General features: G+C 46.4%; 1 protein-coding gene across 1 annotated transcript in view; it reads left to right on the top strand.

The window, feature by feature from the left end:
* The window catches only part of FAXDC2 (fatty acid hydroxylase domain containing 2), a 36,329-nt gene extending 19,423 nt beyond the window's left edge, over nt 1-16,906 (top strand). The window contains exons 5-9 of the mRNA XM_073649864.1: nt 940-1,061; nt 2,404-2,609; nt 11,160-11,265; nt 14,675-14,841; nt 16,172-16,906. Coding sequence (XP_073505965.1) covers nt 940-1,061; nt 2,404-2,609; nt 11,160-11,265; nt 14,675-14,841; nt 16,172-16,328 — 758 coding nt within the window. The 3' untranslated portion in view covers nt 16,329-16,906. The remainder of the gene's footprint in view (nt 1-939; nt 1,062-2,403; nt 2,610-11,159; nt 11,266-14,674; nt 14,842-16,171) is intronic.
* Nucleotides 16,907-23,045: the final 6,139 nt, after the last annotated feature.

The following is a 23,045-nucleotide window of genomic DNA, read 5'->3' as shown; positions in this document are numbered from 1 at the left end:
ACCCAGCGATCTTCCTGCACCCTAGGTCCAGAAGTGAGAAGCAATTGTCGCCCTCCTTGCTGTCCTCCTCTACCTGTTTCCTGATCGTAGACTTTTTGGCTTTGCCCTTCTTGGTGCCCAGAACCCACAACTCCAGTGAAGCTCCAGCTGCCACCATAGTCCCAGTGTGTCGCTATGCGGTTGCGAAAACCTATTCGGGACGAAAATAGTAAAAAAAAAAGATTCTGATCCGTCATATGAAAGATTTACCAGAAAGTAGAAAAACAGCCATATATCGTACATTAGATTAACGTGTACTGAACCCACCAATTTCGGCATCACTGGCCAACCCCCTAATGTGTAAAGAGGCCTTCTGATTCAGCCCCTATGGTATTTGTCAAATGAAGTTCACCTGATGGATTTTAAAATGACTAATCCTTTTTTTTCTTAGGAAAGATAAGTTGCCGACAGATGTTTCTGGCAGCGTCTTACACGACTCTGCCCATTTAGGCGACATGTACAGTTTACTAACACCTCAAATAAATAATATGTGGGATTGACAATCATAAATCATTAACTTTATTCATAAAAATGATTTAATCCAAACATGATTAGAGACCATAAATACACAAAAAAGGCATACAAATAAATCGGATATATTGTGGGTATAAGCCTAATATATGCAAGCACCATGAAAACTAAGAGATAAGATATTGAGGTATTTTCCTGTTTTAATGTGTTTATTCTTAAAACTGGTCGCTTTATATAGGGGAGATTACATACTTTAGGATTAGGTAAATGTACCTTTACTTTAAATCCTCTATCTACCAATTCTCGGGTGACAAATGTCAAGAAAGTTTTTTACCAAGATTGTCTTGATCCTCTGTTTGCACCGTTCTGCAGTTTCATTGTAAATCATTTATTCAAATTGACATTTATTTTTTTTACATTTTTATCTAGGGGCCATGATAATTCCCAGTCTTTCCTTCTGGTTGTACAATGCAGTCTTAATGCTTGTTGACCTTACTGGAAAACCAAACTTTATAACTCGGTATAAAATCCAGCTTGGGAAGAATGACCCAGTAAGTATAAAGAACCAATCAGTCCCTTAGTCTGACGTACTAGTGACAATTTCATAGTTTCCTATGATAAACTTCATCTAGGGAGACCAGAGATTTTAGACAAAACTAAAGAAAGTGCTGGGTACCTACACCTATCATCGTGCCATCGAAACACTTTATCCATGGCTGCGCTAGCATATGGTACAGGGATTGGTCATCAGAAAATGACTTATGGTTTAAATCAGGTTTTTGTGTTATGTGTATTTTTTTATATCACAATCTGTTTTAAAAATAATTAGTAATCTTGTAATTTTCACACTGGTCACTGTGGCTATTTTAGACCAATACTTCCTGTTCATTCATGAAGACTTTTCAGCAGGCTCCTTATCAGCAGAGGCAGGATGATTACTGCTATTTTACACCAATGCTCCCTGTTCATTCATGAAGACTTTTCAGCAGGCTCCTTATCAGCAGAGGCAGGATGATTACTGCTATTTTACACCAATGCTCCCTGTTCATTCATGAAGACTTTTCAGCAGGCTCCTTATCAGCAGAGGCAGGATTACAATGCCAGGTAACAACGCTCACTGAGAACACAATGTAACTTCACAATGACATTTTCACCCGCTCATTAGATGCTTCAATACAAAACATAGGGTCAGAGTCTATTCATTGTGGCAAATGTACATGTGCATTTCCTGAAATGACAGGAAGTTAGAGTCTAAAATAATCCCAGTGACCAATGTGAAAATTCCAAACTTTCTAATTTTTATTTTTAATACAAATCATGAAATGGAAAAAAAAAACATTGCCAACATTTCTGAAAAAAATACTTTTAACACACAAAAAAACTGATTTAAACAATAGGTCATTTTCCGGTTACACATTCCCTTGAATAGAATATGTCAGCAGGTTTTTATATGTAATCCGAGAGCAGCATAATGTAGCGGCTGAGACCTTGATTCCAGCGATGTGCCACTTGCTGCTCTTCATGCTGTCATTTTAATACAATCCCTGCAGATCAAGCAGAGCTCTGAATACCGAGCGGTGTATTACCCCGCCCCCACCACTGATTGGCCACTGTATATTGACAGAAAGCTGCCAATCAATGGTGGGGGCGTGGTTGGATTAGGAGTCACCTAGCCTGTAGTGATAATCTCCTGCTGATAAAACACTGATATTATTGAAACGGAGACACACAGCCTAGTAAGTGATACAACACTGGAATCGGACTCTCAGCCCCTACATCATGCTGCTCTCAGATTACATAGAAGAAAAAAAACTTCTGACAGATTCCCTTTAAATGTAATAAGTCTGAGATATAATGCCTCTAATACGACTGTTTTCTGTTTGATGTTTCCAGGTGGATCCAGCAAAGCTCAAGCATGCAGTCAAGGTTGTCGTCTTTAACCAGATTTTACTCTCCTTTCCCATGGTTCTCCTCATGTATCCATTCATGAAGTGGCGGGGCAACCCTTGTGGTACAGAGTTGCCCACCTTTCACTGGGTTTTACTGGAGCTCTCCATTTTTGTGCTAGTTGAAGAAATTCTTTTCTATTACTCACACAGGTACTACGACGGTGAGAACCATCTGGTGAATTTGAGGGTGGTTTTATAAAATAATGGTTGCACAATAATTCAGTATCCTTGAGTATCTACTTTTTTACACCATTACATTTTTAAGTCTGTGCTGATTAATAGTCCCGAATAGACTTAGAAGATAACATTCGGGCACGGCTAGTGGAAGTGACGCGCCCCCTGGGCCTGTGTTGTGTAGCGTTGCGCACGCGGGGAATACCCGGAGCCGGATCTGTCGGGGTTAGTAGTCCTCGTGGCGGTGACCCGGTCCGTGCCCAGGGTGTCAAACTAAGTGGCGGAATTTAGCAGAAGATGTTATAGTGTTCGACTACGCCACCCGTTGAATGCGGTTATGAAGCCGCCGCTGCAGGGCAGACCGCTGAGGCCGGTGGTACAGTTGTGCAGCGTGGGTAGTATAACCCCCAACGGGAGGGGTATGGCCTCAGGGCAGCAGACGTGGATGATGGGGATAGCAGAATTGCACGCAGGCACCAGGAACCACTCAGAGACGGTGCGGTGTAGTTCAGGGTCTTTACTGGTGGCAAAGGTAGACCCTCCCGGGAGTACTGGCTAGCGATCGGGGCCTGGTCAGTCCGTGAGCAGATAGGATCTCCCCCGGCCAGGCGGAGTTGTAGGCCTCCCCAACTAATTGTACTCTTCCTGGCTACCTTGCTAGAAGCGGGTAAAAGTAGCCCACGTCCCTGAGTGTACCGTGTGGTGCTCACCCGTATGGCCGGTGACTCGGGGCCTTCTGGTAGCCTCCGCTCCACGACGGCGGTGCTGGTCCCTTGCGTGTGACCGTGCCTTCGGGTTTCTTGGCCAGAGGACCTGAAATCCCCTGCCGGACGGTTTCTGCTGCTGGGTATGGAACAGTCCCCACAGCCTCGGACACCGTGTCCGGTGAGATCTCTTCAGTTAGGACGAGCTCTACAGCTTCCAGTCCTGGACCCCTTTTATCACTGCTCCCACAGAGCTCCTGATCTTGCTCTCCCTGCATCTGCTCCACTCCAGACCAGACTGTGTCTCTCTCTCTGTCTGTGTTCTTTTTTTTCTTCCTAACCCCACCTCAGCCCCAGTTTATATAGGGGAAGTCCTTCCCCTCCCAGGACTGGGCAGGAGGTGTGGCATGCTTAGGGTTCCTGACCAGGAGACCTCCCACCTGCTCACAGACGTAATATTGCTATTACTGTGGTAACCAGAACCCTGGGGTGCCACATTCCCCCCTAGTAAAATTTAGTACTCCGGGACTAAACATATTTTTGAAAACATAACAGGGTATAAACAGGAACAATACAATAAGGAAAAACACGTTAGGGTGGTCACGGAGTGTCCGCAACCGGGTGCAATTTTTGAAGCAAAAAGGGTGTCCATTTCACCAAAGAACAGGGAGCCGTAACCAGGTAGGGGTCTGTCCTGCCCCGAGTCTTTAACAGTCTATAGTCCGTTCCTGGGTTACGCTCCAAACATATATACAACAGAGTTCCGGTTAATCCACAAAAACACCTATAAAATAACTGGAAAAACATAATTATTTACAAGCAACAGTAAACAGGTAAATACCAATAAGACAGTCTGAACACTTTAGATCCTCCAACGTACGGGCAACTGGCCTCTATTGGCCCTAGTAGACCTACGGAGCTTACTGACCGGTCCTGAGCTACAGGGTGTAGGAGCTGTCAAAGGTAAGCTGGGCAGCTGTCTACGGACTCTTTGGCTCACTAGGGGCACGGCAGGCTCACTATAAGCAGAGGGTCGATTCTCCTGGTCTGCTTGTGTGGGGTCTTCTGCCTCCTGGACCGGCTGCTCTTCCAGCTCTACCTGTTTTTCCGTAGGCACTTGGGATGCTGGCTGGAGGAAGGTGAGGACGGGTACCACAACAGCGCCATTTACCTGTGTCCAAGACCGAGGGAAGTCTCCGAGTACAGTACTGACCATCTCTTCCCTTTCCTCTGCGGGTCGAGGGTTTTCTTGATCTTCTTCAGGGTTTCGTAGCTGCTCGGGACACTTCTTCAGGTGATCTCGGGAGACAATGGCTGTGGTTTCTCCTCCATCCTTACTGATTGTGCAGATTTTTGGGTTTTCATGGCTTGATGGCAGTACGGTGTACGGGTCCTTCTCCCACTGGTCGTCCAACTTGTGGAGCCGTCTTTTCCTCTTCAAGACCTGCTCTCCAGGTACCAGGGGAACAGCGGGAGCACACTGGTTGTAAGTCTTCTCCTGTCTTTCTCTTGCTTGACGGAGACTTCGCTCAACGCTCTCCTGTACTGTCCGGTACTGCTGCTGCCTCTCTGTGTCCCAGTCTGCTTCTGGTGAAGTGTCCTCGGGTGTCAGGACTCCCATATCCAGATCAACAGGCAGCTTACCAGGTCTTGCTCTCATTAGGTAAGCCGGGGTACAGTTGGTAGAACCTACAGGGATGTGGTTGTATAGGTCCACCAGATCAGGCAGTTTCTCAGGCCACAGACTGCGTTCTTCCAGGGGCAATGTTTTCAGAAGGTCTATCACCACCTGGTTCATCTTCTCGCAAAGTCCATTGGTTTGCGGATGATAGGGTGTTGTTCTTATCTTCCGGCAGCCATACAGAGTGCAGAACTCCTGGAAGACTTCCGCTTCAAAGGCAGGTCCTTGGTCCGTCAGCACCTGCTCTGGGTATCCGTGTGGACGACAGAAGTGCTGCTGGAAGGCTCTAGCTGCTGTTTGAGCCGTTAAGTCCTTGACGGGGACTACAACCAAGAACCGGGAGTAGTGATCCACGATGGTTAACGCATAGACGTAGCCACTTCTGCTGGGGGTCAGTTTTACATGGTCCAAGGCTACCAGTTCCAACGGCTGCCTGGTGACGATGGACTGCAGGGGAGTCTTCTGGCTGGCACGGTCCTTCCTTCTTAGGTTGCATGGGCCACAGTCTCTGCACCACCTCTCGATGGTCCCTCTCATGCCTACCCAGTGGAACCGCCTGCGCAGCAGGAACTCCAGCTTCTTCCATCCGAAGTGCCCAGCTCCGTCGTGGTATGCCTCCAGTACCATAGCCGCGTCTCTTCTTGGCACCACTACTTGCCAGATCAGTTCATGCGTCCGGGAGTTAACCATTCTGCGGCACAACTTCCCCTTGTAAAGAAACAGTCGACTCTTCTCAGCCCACAGTTGCTTGGTCTCCTCCGAAGCGTCTGGGTCAAGGCGGGCATCTGGCCGAGTCAGCATCTCCTTCACTAGTCGGACGGCGGGGTCACTGTCTTGTGTTTCCGCCCAGTTGTAATGAGGTAAGGGGTTGAACGTAGCGGATTGCTTACCCCTTACACGGTGGGAATACTGGGTAGTCCCATGACGGTGAAACGCGGGGAGTTCAACTTCTTCCAGTTCCTCTGGATCTTCCCCTACGTCCGGTAGGTTTGGCATTCTGGACAAGGCATCCGCGTTGGTATTGGAGCGTCCTGCCCGGTATTTGATCGTGAACTCATAGTTGGACAGGCGGGCCATCCATCTCTGCTCCAGGGCACCGAGTCTTGCAGTGTCCAGGTGTGTCAACGGGTTGTTATCCGTGTACACGGTGAACCGCGAAGAGGCGAGGTAGTGCTTAAAGCGTTCGGTGACTGCCCACACCACTGCCAGGAACTCTAGCTTAAATGAGCTGTAATTCTCAGGGTTTCTTTCGGTGGGTCGCAGTTTTCGGCTGGCGTAAGCAATTACCCGTTCTCTCCCCTGCTGGATCTGGGACAGTACGGCTCCTAGCCCGATGTTACTTGCGTCGGTGTAGAGGATAAAGGGCTGGCTGTAATCAGGGTACGCCAGGATTTCATCCCCCGTGAGGGCCATCTTCAGCTGGCGGAAGGACTCTTCTTCCAGCTTCTCCCATCTGAAGGGCGGCTTCTGGTTCTTGGCCTTCCTGGACTGGCCTATCAGGAGGTCCTGCATAGGAGCTGCCTTTTTGGTGAAACCGGGAATGAATCTTCGGTAGTAGCCTACCAACCCGAGGAACTGCCGCACTTCCTTTACGCTGGAGGGTCTTGGACATTCCTTAATCGCGGTGATCTTATCAGGGTCGGGAGCCACTCCGTCAGCACTCACCACGTGTCCCAGGTACTGCACTTTTGGTTTTAGCAGGTGACACTTCGACGGTTTCACCTTCAGACCGTAGTTTGCCAGGGCTTCGAACACTTCCGCCAGGTGTTTCAGGTGGTCCTCGTAGGTTTTGGAATAAACTATAACATCGTCCAGGTACAGCAGGACCGTCTCAAAGTTCCGGTGTCCCAGACAGCATTCCATCAATCGTTGGAAGGTTCCTGGTGCGTTGCAGAGTCCGAACGGCATGCAGGTAAACTCGCTAAGTCCCATCGGGGTGGTGAATGCGGTCTTCTCCCGGTCCGCCTCTGCGACAGGAACCTGCCAGTACCCGCTAGTGAGATCCAAAGTGGAGAAGAAGTTAGCAGATTTTAAAGAAGCCAAAGACTCCTCTATCCTTGGTAAGGGGTACGCATCTTTGTGTGTGATACGGTTGATTTTCCGGTAATCTACACACATTCTCATGGTGTTGTCTTTTTTTTTAACCAAGACTAGTGGAGCTGCCCAGGGGCTACAGCTATCCCTGATTACCCCAGCCTCCTTCATGTCTCTAAGCATCCCCTTGGCGTGTTGGTAGTGTGCAGGGGGGTACGGGACGATACCTTTCCTTTATGGGAGGATGATCTCCCGTGGGGATGTGATGTTCCACTCCCTTTACTCGCCCGAAGTCCAGCGGGTGTTTACTGAACACTCTCTCGTATTCCTGGATCACCCGGTAGACTCCCTGCTTTTGGTGAGCAGGTGTGGAGTCAGTACCCAAATGCAGTTGCTGACACCAGTCCTCCATTTGTTGCTTAGAGCCGTTACCTTCGTTTGGATGAGATGGAGGCAAGGGTTCCACGGACTGTACAGAATTTTGGTTGATGGTATACAATTTGGCTAGCGTACCATACTGGGGCAGGTACACTTCCCTCTTCCCGATATTTATTATGCGAACGGGCACCCTCCCATGGCGTACATCAACCACCCCCCGTGCCGTCAAAATGGTGGGCCTACTATCTGAGTAGACTGGTTCTACCATTGCCTGGTAATCTCTACCTCTCAGACCAATAGCTGCCCGGCACCAAATCATCATTTCACTTTTCGGGGGCATGGCAATAGGGAAAGGGTCACACATTCTCACGCTACCAATCTCACCACCGGAGAGTTCCACCTGTTGCCGTCGCATCAGTGCCCGGATCTCTTTCTGGAGCACTCGCTGCTGGCCGGAGCTGGCGTTCTTGGCAACCTGCTGTAAAATGAGAATCACCTCTGCAAGACAATTTTCAATCACATTAGTTCCTAGAGTTATCTTTGGGTGACTCTCGCGCTTGTCAATGTCTACAATGATCAGTCCCTGTGCTGCCAGTTCGACTTTACCGATTTTAATGGTCATCTCTTTAAATCCGATCTGTGGCACGGGTTGACCATTGCTGGCGATGATACTCAAGTCGTCGTCTGGGTAGCGGGTTATATCCGAGTCATTCCAGTACTGCTTGAAGAGCGCGTACGGGATGGTGGTGACCTGTGACCCGGTGTCAAGTAGGGCACTCATAGGAATGCCATCCAGTACTACAGGCAAGACTGGACGTCCTCCCACGTATTTGTCACGCCAGTTCGATGGGCCTGGTGATCTTATTCCTAGGGGTTGGCCCTCTACCCCAGGTTGTGCCAGTTTTAAAGGACAGTACCTTGCCATATGTCCGGGTTGATTGCAGCGGCGGCAGATGGGTTGTCCGTCCTCGTTGTATCGGTCGCTGGGTCTTCCTCTGGCCGGTGGGGTCCTCCTTGGTCGGCGCCACGGGATATCCTCCGGTCCGGATGCCAGCTGGATCTTCCCTGGAGTAGAAACCTGTAAAGACTGCACAGTTCGGGTTAGCGCGGCAACGCTTTTAGTTAGCTCTTGGACCTGACGGTGCAGGTCTGTAGCCGGGTCATTGTTTAAAGCCTGCGCATCAGCTCCCACAGGCCCTGCCGACAAGGGCGCCATCTCCTGGTGGTAAATGGTAGCAGGGCGTTTGTGGGTCACAGCGCCACCTGGTGCCGGTTCTCGGAGCACCCAGATGGCTCTGTCCTTGAACTGTGCAAAGTCCAGATGAGGGTCCTGTAAGGCCATTGCTCGCAACTGGGTTCGGTGGGCATTGCAATGTAGACCCTCTATAAATTGTTCAGTCAACAGCTTGTCTTCGTTCCCTACGCCGTCAGGGTCGGCCTGCTTAATGGCTCTCAGGGCCTCTTGTAGGTTTAGTGCATAGTCCCTTATATTCTCATGTGCTCGCTGCTTGCACCCGTAGAATCTAAGCTTGATCTCGGCTGAGGTACGGGTATCAAAGGTGTCCTTCAGCCGGGCTAGTATCTCTGCGACAGTCCTCCTCCTCCCAAGTGGCCAGGACTTTACCTCCCTTTGGGCTGCCCCTGTTAATTGAGCCACCAGGATGCTCACTTTTTGCTCTTCTGTGAGGGGGTACACCTGGAAGAGGCTATCCAGCCTTTCTCTGAAGTCATTTAGGGTATGGGACTCCCCTGAGTACTGGGGTAGCCAGGCTGCCCCCGGGATGTAGGGCATGGTGAAAGGCATGACCGCAGCAGCGGTGGTACTGGCGGTGGCTGTAGCAGTGAAGCTCTCCTCCGTATCCGACATCCTCCTCCCCCCTAGTGGACCGTGGCCTACCTTGCGATGATCCTCTTCCGTAGGCCGCGGCTCCGCAGTGGATCGTCAGGGTTGAGGACCTTCCGTCGCGCTCCTGTGACGTCGGCGTCTGCTGGGCTCCTTCCAGGACCTTACGCAACGTCCGGACGTGAGGCGGGGCTTCAGTTCTCGCGCGCTTTCGGAGTCCACGCCCCTCTTCTTCCCGCGCGGCGTCCTCGAGATGGCGTCCAACGGCGGGAAAACTCCACGGATGGCGGGAAGAAGGCAAAAGATGGCGTCGGATGGCGGGAAAACTCCACGGATGGCGGGAAGAAGGCAAAAGATGGCGTCGGATGGCGAGAAAACTCCACGGATGGCGGGAAGAAGGCAAAAGATGGCGTCGGATGGCGGGAAAACTCCACGGATGGCGGGAAGAAGGCAAAAGATGGCGTCGGATGGCGAGAAAACTCCACGGATGGCGGGAAGAAGGCAAAAGATGGCGTCGGATGGCGGGAATCTTCACCACAGGTAAGTTTAACAGTCTTTTTCAGGCACGCAGTACCCGGTGGTTGCGGGCACGATATCCTGCCGACTACGCCAAAAGTTGACGCGCCCCCTGGGCCTGTGTTGTGTAGCGTTGCGCACGCGGGGAATACCCGGAGCCGGATCTGTCGGGGTTAGTAGTCCTCGTGGCGGTGACCCGGTCCGTGCCCAGGGTGTCAAACTAAGTGGCGGAATTTAGCAGAAGATGTTATAGTGTTCGACTACGCCACCCGTTGAATGCGGTTATGAAGCCGCCGCTGCAGGGCAGACCGCTGAGGCCGGTGGTACAGTTGTGCAGCGTGGGTAGTATAACCCCCAACGGGAGGGGTATGGCCTCAGGGCAGCAGACGTGGATGATGGGGATAGCAGAATTGCACGCAGGCACCAGGAACCACTCAGAGACGGTGCGGTGTAGTTCAGGGTCTTTACTGGTGGCAAAGGTAGACCCTCCCGGGAGTACTGGCTAGCGATCGGGGCCTGGTCAGTCCGTGAGCAGATAGGATCTCCCCCGGCCAGGCGGAGTTGTAGGCCTCCCCAACTAATTGTACTCTTCCTGGCTACCTTGCTAGAAGCGGGTAAAAGTAGCCCACGTCCCTGAGTGTACCGTGTGGTGCTCACCCGTATGGCCGGTGACTCGGGGCCTTCTGGTAGCCTCCGCTCCACGACGGCGGTGCTGGTCCCTTGCGTGTGACCGTGCCTTCGGGTTTCTTGGCCAGAGGACCTGAAATCCCCTGCCGGACGGTTTCTGCTGCTGGGTATGGAACAGTCCCCACAGCCTCGGACTCCGTGTCCGGTGAGATCTCTTCAGTCAGGACGAGCTCTACAGCTTCCAGTCCTGGACCCCTTTTATCACTGCTCCCACAGAGCTCCTGATCTTGCTCTCCCTGCATCTGCTCCACTCCAGACCAGACTGTGTCTCTCTCTCTGTCTGTGTTCTTTTTTTTCTTCCTAACCCCACCTCAGCCCCAGTTTATATAGGGGAAGTTCTTCCCCTCCCAGGACTGGGCAGGAGGTGTGGCATGCTTAGGGTTCCTGACCAGGAGACCTCCCACCTGCTCTCAGACGTAATATTGCTATTACTGTGGTAACCAGAACCCTGGGGTGCCACATTAGCTTATGAGAAAAACCACATATGAGCTCAGAAGTGTGGATGGACAATCCCTTTAAGGTCCTATTATGGATCTGTAGACTTTTTCTCTCTTTTTTTGGGGGAGGGGAGATGGGAAAGGGGGAGGAAAATGTTCTGCTCTCTGGGCATATGTATGTTAAATGGAGTTTTCTGGAAGGCAGATATGTATTTTATGGAGCTACTTTTTTTTTTTCTTCTACAGATTGTTCCATCACCCAAGCATTTACAAACGTGTTCACAAACAGCACCATGAGTGGACTGCCCCTGTAGGAGTGGTGGCTCTGTATGCTCATCCATTGGAGCACATTGTAAGTATTGTATAATCATCTTCAAGTCAAAATTTTAACTTTAAAGAGGAACTGTCACCAGATCAAAAGTGGTTAGTTTTATCACCTATTTTATTCTCGCTTTTCCTCCGAGTATAACACTTTTAGTTTTTTTTAAATCCGCCATATGGTTCCAGAGATATGAGTCTTTATATTTAGTGCTAATTTTTACGGTTTCTATCAAAGGGGGCGTGGCTCTCAGGATCCTTGGGGGCGTGTCTTTAGGCTTGTCTGCATAATTACCCTGTGAGCCACACCCCCTGTAAAGACCATTAAACAGTTGCATTAAGTAAAAATGTCCATATCTCTGGAACCGTATGGCGGATTTAAAAGAATAAAAAAACGGAATACTCAGGGGAGCGGTGAGAATAAAATAAAACATGGTGGCCATTCAGATCATAAATATGATAAAAGATCAGGCAGTGGAAATTTCTATTGCTCTAGATCTTTTTGTTTTCAGGAGAGAAAAGCCGCTACCAGAAGGGTCTTCCCTGACTTTATAGAAAACACATGAACACTCTGTATTATAGTTATGGCCCCTTTGTGCCTCCACATGTAATAATTCCCCCTATGTGCCTTAACACAATAATAATATCCCATATAGTAGTAATGTCCTCTAAAGTGGTCTATGTAAGAGAATACTTTAAAAAAAGACTGATCGGTGTATCTAAAGGCCCAAAGCCTGAGGCTGCACTACTGAGAAATCCTGGCATTTCTTTTTTAAATCTGATTTACAGGAGATGTCATTTAGTCCTAATGTAACAGATATAACCTTGTGTGGGATAAAATCAGCTTTGACGTCCTACCGGCCCTGCATTAAATACTGGCAGTCCTGTCCGTATGTTTGCAGGAACATTGATGTTGATTTTAACCCACATCAGCTCTCAATGTCAATACTTAGTAGATCGTGCATCCTCATATCTATATAAAGTGGTATTCCTAACTTGTCTTGAGCCTGCGCCTGGGATATGTTGTCTATAGGCTCTCATTGTAAAAAAAAAAAAAAAATGACTATACCTATAAGCTCTTACTGGGAAAAAAAACTACACCTATAGGCACCTACTGCGGAAAAATCACTCCGATAGGATCCCACTGCAAAACATGACTACAGCTATAGGATCCCACTGCAAAACATGACTACACCTATAGGATCCCACTGCAAAAAATGACTACAGCTATAGGATCCCACTGCAAAAAATGACTACAGCTATAGGATCCCACTGCAAAAAATGACTACAGCTATAGGATCCCACTGCAAAAAATGACTACACCTATAGGATCCCACTGCAAAAAATGACTACACCTATAGGATCCCACTGCAAAAAAATGACTACAGCTATAGGATCCCACTGCAAAAAATGACTACAGCTATAGGATCCCACTGCAAAAAATGACTACACCTATAGGATCCCACTGCAAAAAATGACTACACCTATAGGATCCCACTGCAAAAAATGACTACACCTATAGGATCCCACTGCAAAAAATGACTACAGCTATAGGATCCCACTGCAAAAAATGACTACAGCTATAGGATCCCACTGCAAAAAATGACTACAGCTATAGGATCCCACTGCAAAAAATGACTACACCTATAGGATCCCACTGCAAAAAATGACTACACCTATAGGATCCCACTGCAAAAAAATGACTACAGCTATAGGATCCCACTGCAAAAAATGACTACAGCTATAGGATCCCACTGCAAAAAATGACTACACCTATAGGATCCCACTGCAAAAAATGACTACACCTATAGGATCCCACTGCAAAAAATGACTACACCTATAGGATCCCACTGCAAAAAATGACTACACCTATAGGATCCCACTGCAAAAAATGACTACACCTATAGGATCCCACTGCAAAAAATGACTACACCTATAGGATCCCACTGCAAAAAATGACTACAGCTATAGGATCCCACTGCAAAAAATGACTACACCTATAGGATCCCACTGCAAAAAAATGACTACACCTATAGGATCCCAGAAGAAGGCAGACGCTGAAACGTACGTCGGTTTTTTTTGGGATCTGGAATTGGCACCACATTCCTCCACAGGTACTATACTTTATCTCTACATTGTTTGGTCCATATTTGGTTATGGGTTCCATTTGGCAATGGATGTGTGAGTAATACCAGAATGGTGATGGGGTATATACAGAGCACAAGTGCAATCATTTGCCAATTATGCTATGTGAGGTTGTGGTGCCACCTAGTGGCTACTTAATTGTTTGTGTTTTTTTACATGATTTTAACTGTGTTATGTAATTTTTTTTACTAAATAAAGAATTGATATGATCACTTCATTTATGTGGTTCTTCTGTACATGTTTTTTTTCTATATGATAGATATCTATATGCTCCCAGTAAAACAAATATGACAGCATTTATAGGCTTCCACAGCAAAAAAGGAAAAAAAAAAAAAGACTACCTATAGGCTCTTACTGGGAAAAAATTACTACGCCTGAAGGCTGCGTGCCCACTCTGCGTTTTTCAAGCGTTTTTGATGCGGAATTTCTGCAGCAGAAACACTTTAAAAACACTTGGTAATACGTGCCCCATGTTCCCCAATGATAATCTGCATGTTCTGTGCACATGCTGCGGAATTTTCCGCAGCGGATTTTCCTTGCGGGAAAATCCGCAGCATGTCCATTATTTGTGCGTTTCCACATGTGGATTTGAGGTCACAATACATTTGAAAAACGCAAGTCAAATCTGCATGTAAAAACGCGTGTAAAATCCGCATGCGATTTTACTGGCAAAGACATTCAGAAACGCTGTGGAAAATTTCCGCTTCAATTCTGCATCATGGGCACATAGCCTTAGGCTCCCACTGCAAAAAAAGAGGATACCTATAGACTAACTCAGCAAAAAAATTACTACACCTGTAGGCTCCCACTGCAAAAAATTAGTAAACCTGTAGAATCCCACTGCAAAAAAAAAATTAAAAAATGACTATACGTATAGGCTCCCCCTGCAAAAAAAAAATGATTACCCCTATAGACTAACAGCAAAAAACATTACTGCACCTGTATGCTCCCTCTGCAAAACATGACTACACCTTTAGGATCCCACTGCAAAAAAAATGATACCTATAGAGTTATGCAGCAAAAAAATTACTACACCTATAGGCTCCTACTGCAAAAAAAAAAAGATGATACCTATAGACTGCCACTGCAAAAAAATAAATGACTACTTTCCTATACAATAAAAAAAGGAATGCCAACGGCAGCCCAGCATTTGCCAAATGGACCTACTTACGGCGTACACTGGGGACATGGTGCCTATGGACATATCAGATGTAGAGAAAAATGAGATGTGCACGTAGCCTAACAGTCATCACTTCTCTTGTGCTCTCCAAATTAAATATTCTTTTTTAAAACTGCAGTTTTCCAACATGTTACCATCCATGGCCGGACCGATGATGATGGGATCCCATGTAGCTACCATCATGCTATGGTTTTGTCTTGCCCTGATTACCACCACCATATCACATTGCGGCTACCATCTACCCTTCCTGCCTTCCCCTGAGTTCCATGACTTTCATCATCTCAAGTAAGTTGAAAATCAAAGCAATGAACCATTTTATAATTCATTTCCTTCCTAAATGCAAAGTTTTTAATTAGTCATCCTTAAAAAAAAAATTCCATAATTTTGCTGCTACAGTGTCTAAGTCATTTATCAAGCTTTTGCAAACCTGAACCAAATGCTTCAGCGCTCCTGCTCTTGATGGCTCTCTGCTCCCCCTCTCCCTTCTTGCAGTGTTAGAAATAACAGGAGGGAGAGAAAGGGTGTTTTACACAGACCTATAGAAAGGGGAGAAAGCATGTATAGTCCTGGAGGACAGAGAAAATTACCTATAGAAAAGGAAGAAAGAGGAAACAAGTGCAGGATAGAAGCTGTGCTGATATATGAGCAGTGAAAGCAGCAGCACACATGATATACACAAACCTCACAGCCAGCCTACATTACTGAGAGAGATGCTCCAGGTAAAAAAATCTGAACTTGGATCAGGTTGCAGATGACATATCAGGAGTCTGAAAATGAATGAAGATTGCGAGACTGAAACATAAAATTGCACTAACATAGTAATACTTCTTCTATGTCAAAGGTATCCATAGAATCTTTCAGCAATTTCCACCACCCAAACCAATTCGATGTAAGAACACAAGTTAATCCATACCTGCATTAAAAATAATTATTCTCTGTTGTAGAGGCGTTTACTTTAGAAGTAATATGCTAAGGATACTGGAAGTGCTCTAGCCTAAAGGAGGGAGGAGCTGCTCCCAGCTCCGCCCTCCTCTAGGTGATTGACAGTTATTCTGCATTGCTACAGCATGTCAATCACCTAGTGAAGTGCGGAATTAGGATAAGAATGGAGCCGAGGCAGTGAAAGTGCTCCGTTCCGCCCAGAGCACTTTCAGCCTAAATTTACTTATGGGACCTCCAGAGATAACCAAGCATTCAGCCATTTTTGCACTCCCATTAAGGGTGCCCGTCAAACGGGCGTATATATTGGACCGTAATGCTCGGACTGGCCGGCGGCTCTCCCGACCCGAGCGTGACAGTCGCATAGAAATATATCAAGCTGTTACATTTGGGTCAGGAGACCCGCCGCCGGCCAGTCCAATCTCTGTCCGATTTATACGACCGTCTGACTGCACCCTAAGGATGAATAGATCGACCATCGCTCCTTTCACGAGGCTTTTCAGAGCCTCGGTTCTCGACTCCCAGGAATCGGGACGTTACTTTATCCGATACGTAGATAGGGTAATAACTTCCAAACTTGGTGCCAGGTACAGCCCCTTTAACTTATAAACCAGCAAGACTTTACGTGAAGTTTAAGACTAATAATTTTGTATATTTTCGTCTCTTTATCCTTTAGATTTAACCAGTGCTATGGAGTACTAGGAGTTTTCGACAGACTACACGGCACAGATCTGATATTCAAGCAAACTAAGGCCTACGACAGGCACATTTTACTACTGAATTTTACTCCTCTGACCCAAAGCATTCCTGATCTGCCCAAGAAATCAGAGTGACATCCTCATGGACTGTCTTTTACCAACTTTGGAAATGTATTATTGTTCTGTAGGCAAAAGTGTCCAAAATAAATACCGAAGTGTTTTAATTTAATTGGGGAGTTTGGCTTGGGTCACACATTGGGATTGTGATATTATTGGGACCTCTTTCCAACTGTAGCCAGGATGGGATCCAAAGAAAAACCCGGCTGTGGACATAGGTCCATTCAAATAAGCATTTGAGCTTTATTGCCAGTGCTAAAAACTCCAACCGGTGTCTCTCCAGCTATTGTAAAACTACAACTCCCACGGGTAGGCGACCACTGTTCTAGAAAGTCTATTTTGACCCAAGTATCTAACATTATTCGTGTCAAAGTTGGTGAATGTAGCCCAAAGTTGGCCAAAGACGGCTCTCCTGGTAGACTACTTCCGAAATCTTGCTTATAATTGAATGTATTGTGCGCAATCATTTTTTATTTTCTTTTAATTTAACTGCTAACCAATGTACAGATATTAAATTATCAGAATATGTTTTTGCAGTATGACTGGATGCCGAGCATTATCCCAGATTAGAGAAGTAAACTTTATCATTTATAAAACATGTGAAGAGTCCGTTCTTGTTACGGCCATTGATGGAGACATCGACGTGCCCAAATTTGCTCATAAATGTTGTTCCTCTCTTCGTCTGATTCATATTTCTGCTCCAGAGCCACATAACTCCTATATAAGTTTCCAGATGTTATCAATCACAGTCAGACATTTTGGAATCTATGGAGACATATTAAATCACTTGGGCTATGGTTATACGGCCATGCAACCCATGTGGTGACCAAAGATTGCTTACATCTCAATACTAGTGAATGGAGTTGCATTGTGACCCCAAAAATACTGCAACTGAAAAAAGCAGAGTTTACAAAAATCATACAAAAGTTGTATTTTTTTGTCAACTTGCTCGCAAACTGCAGAACCCAAGGGGTCGCACTGGGGCCCCATGTACTTGTAGCAGTGCCACCTAGCAATCTTTGGCCAGGTTAAAATCGCCACAGCCTTAATATACTGTCTATAGCCAGTTGTCTGCTATTTCCAGATCTAAAATGGAACGAAAGGGCCAATTCTGCACCGCCCGTAGACCAAGGATGGAAGATAATTGGCGACCAAAAATGCGGTTTGTCAACGCGATTCGAAGTTCAAAGTTTCAGCAGGACAAACCACAGTGTGGTTTCCATATCTGTCCATCTTCCGAATATTATCATCCACCATGGTGAGATTGTCCCATGACCCTCCAGCAGAAGTCATTCCCTATCAGAGGTGACTATGAATTCATAGAATGTTAGAGTCATCATGTCCAACCCCTCGACTACATCTGATAAATTTCTCTTTGTTGGGTTTCCACTAATTTCTAAAAGTAAAAGCACACCCTGGGCAAGAAATTTTTTTTTTAAAAAATACTCCACACCATGTAAACCATACTTGCAGATGGACCTGGAACTAGAGTCGAGCAAAAAAGATTAGCAGGACCTTAGTCCCGTATACATCTTGGAACTTCGCTTCCAGGCTTGTGGGAATTTTCTAGGCAGGCACCTAAATTTTGACATCATTGCTACCTCTTGTGGTTACTAGCCCTCTCAATGTCATTATACGTATCGTGCCGCAACATCATAAAGGCTTAATATTCACAAGAAACATCCATAGTGCCAATATTTGATGGATGGCCAAGGAAGTTCTCACTGCCCTCATCTGGTTTACAACACTGACACTATTCCAGGGTCCAAAAATCTGTTTGCCCCGCGAGCTGTAAATGTCTAAAGGTTCCCAGAAAAAAAAAAAAGGGGTAAACCTCCTGAATAGAGATGAACAGACCAGTGGAAGTTTGGGTTCTGGTACCCAACCCGAACTTTATTCCATAGTGCGGTTCCCTTATTGTTGAGCTGAAAAATTTCTTTCTCCTCTCCCGGACTTCCCCCGGGAACTCTGACCATTGCACAAGATTTTCGGGAGTGGGCCGTGTTAGGCGATTAGCATCGGGTACAAACTGTCCGGTATGAACCCCCCCCCAACCTGCACCTGAACAATATGGCCATTCTTCACCGAGTCGTGAAAGCAGCACTACCTAAAAGGTTTTCTGTGCACGGCCGCAGTAAGATGTATCATCAGACTCGGCCCCAGTGTCCAGGGTTTAGGTTCAGGGAGAAGAAAGGGACAAGGCCTCCAAAATTGGGTTTGTTTATAGTTCTTAAAAAATTAGCACTCACAATTCAAGCTGGCAAATCCAGAGCTGCAGAATCACTGCAGAGAGTGGAAGAATAGCATAAGTTAAAAATGGAGATATCCCTCCAACCCCAATAGGCTTAATGGTTAGTGAGTACAAACTGGTCAGGAGTGTCCTAACCCGACCTCAACAGCCTTCTAGGCAAAGTAAAGGTCTGGTCAGGAGACCCGTGGTTTGTCAGTACATATCGGTCTGTACTTTGGTTGTGAAACCAGCCTTAGAGAAGGGAAGGATGAAGTTTTCACCGCACATCCTTGTTAAATTCTGATCTTAAACTATACTCAAAAATTGACTCCTCTAGACAAATACCATTTCTACAATACATCCATTGAAATCAGATGGTCTTCCAGCCCCTATGTAAGGCTCATGAATAGGAATTAATTCTATCATGCAACTACCTCAGCCCGACTCATATTCCATTTCCAAAATATGAAGAGAAATCTGTCAATTGTGATCTCATTTTTTAAACATTTCAGCAAATTAAACTTGTTAGCAACATAAAGAGGTGGTAAAGAAGCCTTCACACACCCCCCACCATCAGCCATGGTGGAAGCAAATGGCTATTTCTCTTCCAAGTTTATTTTTTTTTGCATGGCAAATGACAGGGTTGTCCCCAACCTCATTTTGCCAGGAACCCTTTTTGTGTCAGGGACAAGAAATTTCCAGTAGGAGTTCCCTTGGGAAGTGTAGTGGTAGCTTTTATGGACAATCTCCTTTTCTTCTAAGGTGTTGAGAAGTAATATGTGACCATGGAAGTCTTTTCTCCCCAATCATTTGTTGTCTACAGCATAGTTGGGTAAACTGGTACCATTAAAAAGAATGTGCGTACAATTTAAAGACACCTCTAGACTAGTTCTCTACCCTTCTTGGGTAAGATTTTGGACCTGACATCACACAGCACTGGGAATTGGCCGTCTGGCCAGACTCTCAAATCTCTAGTGTATCAGAACCACAACTGGAATCACTCACCTCTGACATGTCCGAATATCTTTGTCTCGCCCTTCAAACTATGCACGTGCTAAACTACCCTCTGGACACTTCCATTACAGTGTTCCAAATTATTATGCAAATAATATTTTCTCAGATTTTCCCAAATTACCTATATGAATTGCAGTCATTGTAATTTTCCAGTCAAATAACTATTAGAGTACAATTGAAAGGTTTTTGTATAAACTGCCTATGATAACAGTATATTTTTTAAAAAATAAAAAACACTCAAGCTGCACTCAAAATGCATGTTCCAAATTATTATGCACAGCAGAGTTTTCAACCTTTTCATTTTAATAAAGAACAAAAAAATGGTCATTTTTGAAATTATAAGCATTAGCAGGTTATTACAAACTGAAATCAAACAGTTTTCAACTCAAAACTTTATTCTAGGTGATGTTACATTTGCACATAGGACCCCTTGTTCGAAAGGAGCTTCTGAACTCTCTCGTCCATTGAATTTGTCAGGTTTTGGATGGTTTCTGCTTCAATTGTTTTGCATGAGGACAGAATACCCTCCCAGAGCTGTTGCTTAGATGTGAACTGCCTCCCGCCATCATAGACACTCCTTTTGATGATGCTCCAGAGGTTCTCAATGGGGTTGAGGTCAGGGGAGCATGGGGGCCACACCATAAGTTTGTCCCCTTTTATGCCCATAGCAGCCAGAGATGCAGATGTGTTATGTGCAGCATAAGACGGGGCATTATCATGCATGAAATGATCTCGATGGTCCAGATGGATGGAGTGGAGGATGGCTGGTTGATGGACACCCCATGCAAAAACCGCTACGGCGCTAACAAGGAGGAGGTGGAGTAATGTTTTGGGCTGGAATCATGGGAAGAGAGATTGTCGGCCCTTTTAGGATCCCTGAAGGGGTAAAGATGAACTCCATAATGTATGTTGAGTTTCTCAAACAGCACTTCCTTCCATGGTTCAAGAAGAACCGTGCATTCCGCAGCAAGATCATTTTCATGCATGATAATGCCCCGTCTCATGCTGCACATAACACATCTGCATCTCTGGCTGCTATGGGCATAAAAGGGGACAAACTTATGGTGTGGCCCCCATGCTCCCCTGACCTCAACCCCATTGAGAACCTCTGGAGCATCATCAAAAGGAGTGTCTATGATGGCGGGAGGCATTTCACATCTAAGCAACAGCTCTGGGAGGGTATTCTGTCCTCATGCAAAACAATTGAAGCAGAAACCATCCAAAACCTGACAAATTCAATGGACGAGAGAGTTCAGAAGCTCCTTTCGAACAAGGGGTCCTATGTGCAAATGTAACATCACCTAGAATAAAGTTTTGAGTTGAAAACTGTTTGATTTCAGCTTGTAATAACCTGCTAATGCTTATAATTTCAAAAATGACCATTGTTTTGTTCTTTATTAAAATGAAAAGGTTGAAAACTCTGCTGTGCATAATAATTTGGGACATGCATTTTGAGTGCAGCTTGAGGTTTTTATTTTTTAAAAAATATACTGTTATCATAGGCAGTTTGTACAAAAACCTTTCAATTGTACTCTAATAGTTATTTGACTGGAAAATTACAATGACTGCAATTCATATAGGTAATTTGGGAAAATCTGAGAAAATATTATTTGCATAATAATTTGGAACACAGTGTAGACATGAGGTGCTATTTGCCACTCCTGATCATGCATCTACAGGAATCCCTGAGTCCGATTTCTTTAAATTCTAGTGGTATCACCCCCACTCCTCTGGGTTGGAGAGAACCAGGCACTTATTTAGGTAATGATATGTTCCAACTATATTATGGTCTGCAAGCCAAATGGCACTTTTTCTTTTTGTAATTTTTTTAAAAGGGGTGGTCTTCAGGAGCGCACTGCTCTCCAGCCTCTCTGGTTAGCAAGGAAGGGAGAGGGCTGCGCTCCCGATTTATGGGCTTTCCAATGCTGCAAGCAAAAGAAGCTTTGCCTCTGTAGAATCAGAGGAGCTCAAGGACACCAAAGCTGACCGGATCCAGTGCTTCCGCTTTGCCTAGGAAACGGGCCATGTCTTGAACACTGTAGGGGTGGTCGGTAACCCAGGCACAGAGTTGTGCACAACAGCATTAACAACCCATTCTTGAGAACGAAGAGTATCTATATATATATAAAATCGTCTTATCCCGTCTGTCTGTCTTTCTGTCTGTCTGTCCAAGAAATCCCGCGTCGCTGATTGGTCCGGCCGCGGCTAATCAGCAACGCGGGATTTCAGAAAAAGATGGCGGCCGTTAGCGGCTCATCTGCCGGACGAAGGTCAGCGGCGATGCAGCAGGGAGATGACCGGGGCTAGCCGCTCATCTCCCCGCTGCTGGCAGCACAAGTACCCCGACAGGCGGCGCCGCTGACCTCCATGCGGCTAACGTCGGGAGATCAGCGGCTTGGCCCGCTGATCTCCCGACAGCAAGTGTCAACGGAGGAACGGGGAGCAGCGCCGCCGGTTGGGATACTTCTGCTGCGAGCAGCCGCTCATCTCCCGGCTTCTCGCAGCGGAAGTAGCCACACAGGCAGCCCCGGTCCTCACTAATACGATGCTGATTGGTCGTAGCCTCCTGCCGCGACCAATCAGCGATTTTGGCACAAAATTTAAACAACGCTCTGCTGATAGGTCACGACCGCCAGCCGCCAGCCAAATTTAAACACCGCTCTGCTAATTGGTTGCGGCCGCCGGCTGACCGTGACCAATCAGCGAGATTGGCGCCAAATTTAAACAACGCTCTGCTGATTGGTCGCGGGCGGCCGCATACCTATTCTAGAATACCCGATGCGTTAGAATCGGGCCACAATCTAGTGTTAAATAAGAGCCAAATTCCAAACTTGCTTGTTTTTACAAGCGGCTTGGCAAAATTTTCCCATTCAATAAATTTCAATAAATCTTGACAGTATCAAGCCATTGGGTTGCTGGTCACCCATATACACTGCTCAAAAAAATAAAGGGAACACTTAAACAACAGAATATAACTCCAAGTAGATCAAACTTCTGTGAAATCAAACTGTCCACTTAGGAAGCAACACTGATTGACAATCAATTTCACATGCTGTTGTGCAAATGGAGTAGACAATAGATGGAAATTATTGGCAATTATCAAGACACCCTCAATAAAGGAGTGGTTCTGCAGGTGGGGACCACAGACCACATCTCAGTACCAATGCTTTCTGGCTGATGTTTTGGTCACTTTTGAATCTTGGTTGTGCTTTCACACTCGTGGTAGCATGAGACAGACGTGGAGTGGGCCGTAGGAGGGCAACAACCCAGCAGCAGGACCGCTACCTCCGCCTTTGTGCAAGGAGGAACAGGAGGAGCACTGCCAGAGCCCTGCAAAATGACCTCCAGCAGGCCACAAATGTGCATGTGTCTGCACAAACGGTTAGAAACCGACTCCATGAGGGTGGTATGAGGGCCCGACATCCACAGATGTGGGTTGTGCTCACAGCCCAACACCGTGCAGGACACTTGGCATTTGCCACAGAACACCA

This window comes from Phyllobates terribilis, unplaced genomic scaffold, assembly GCF_046119375.1.
Source record: "Phyllobates terribilis strain yellow unplaced genomic scaffold, ASM4611937v1 Scaffold_10__3_contigs__length_209671492, whole genome shotgun sequence".
Classification (NCBI taxonomy): domain Eukaryota; kingdom Metazoa; phylum Chordata; class Amphibia; order Anura; family Dendrobatidae; genus Phyllobates; species Phyllobates terribilis.
Note: the sequence above shows the minus strand (reverse complement) of the source record. Positions and strands in the feature narration are given on the sequence as shown.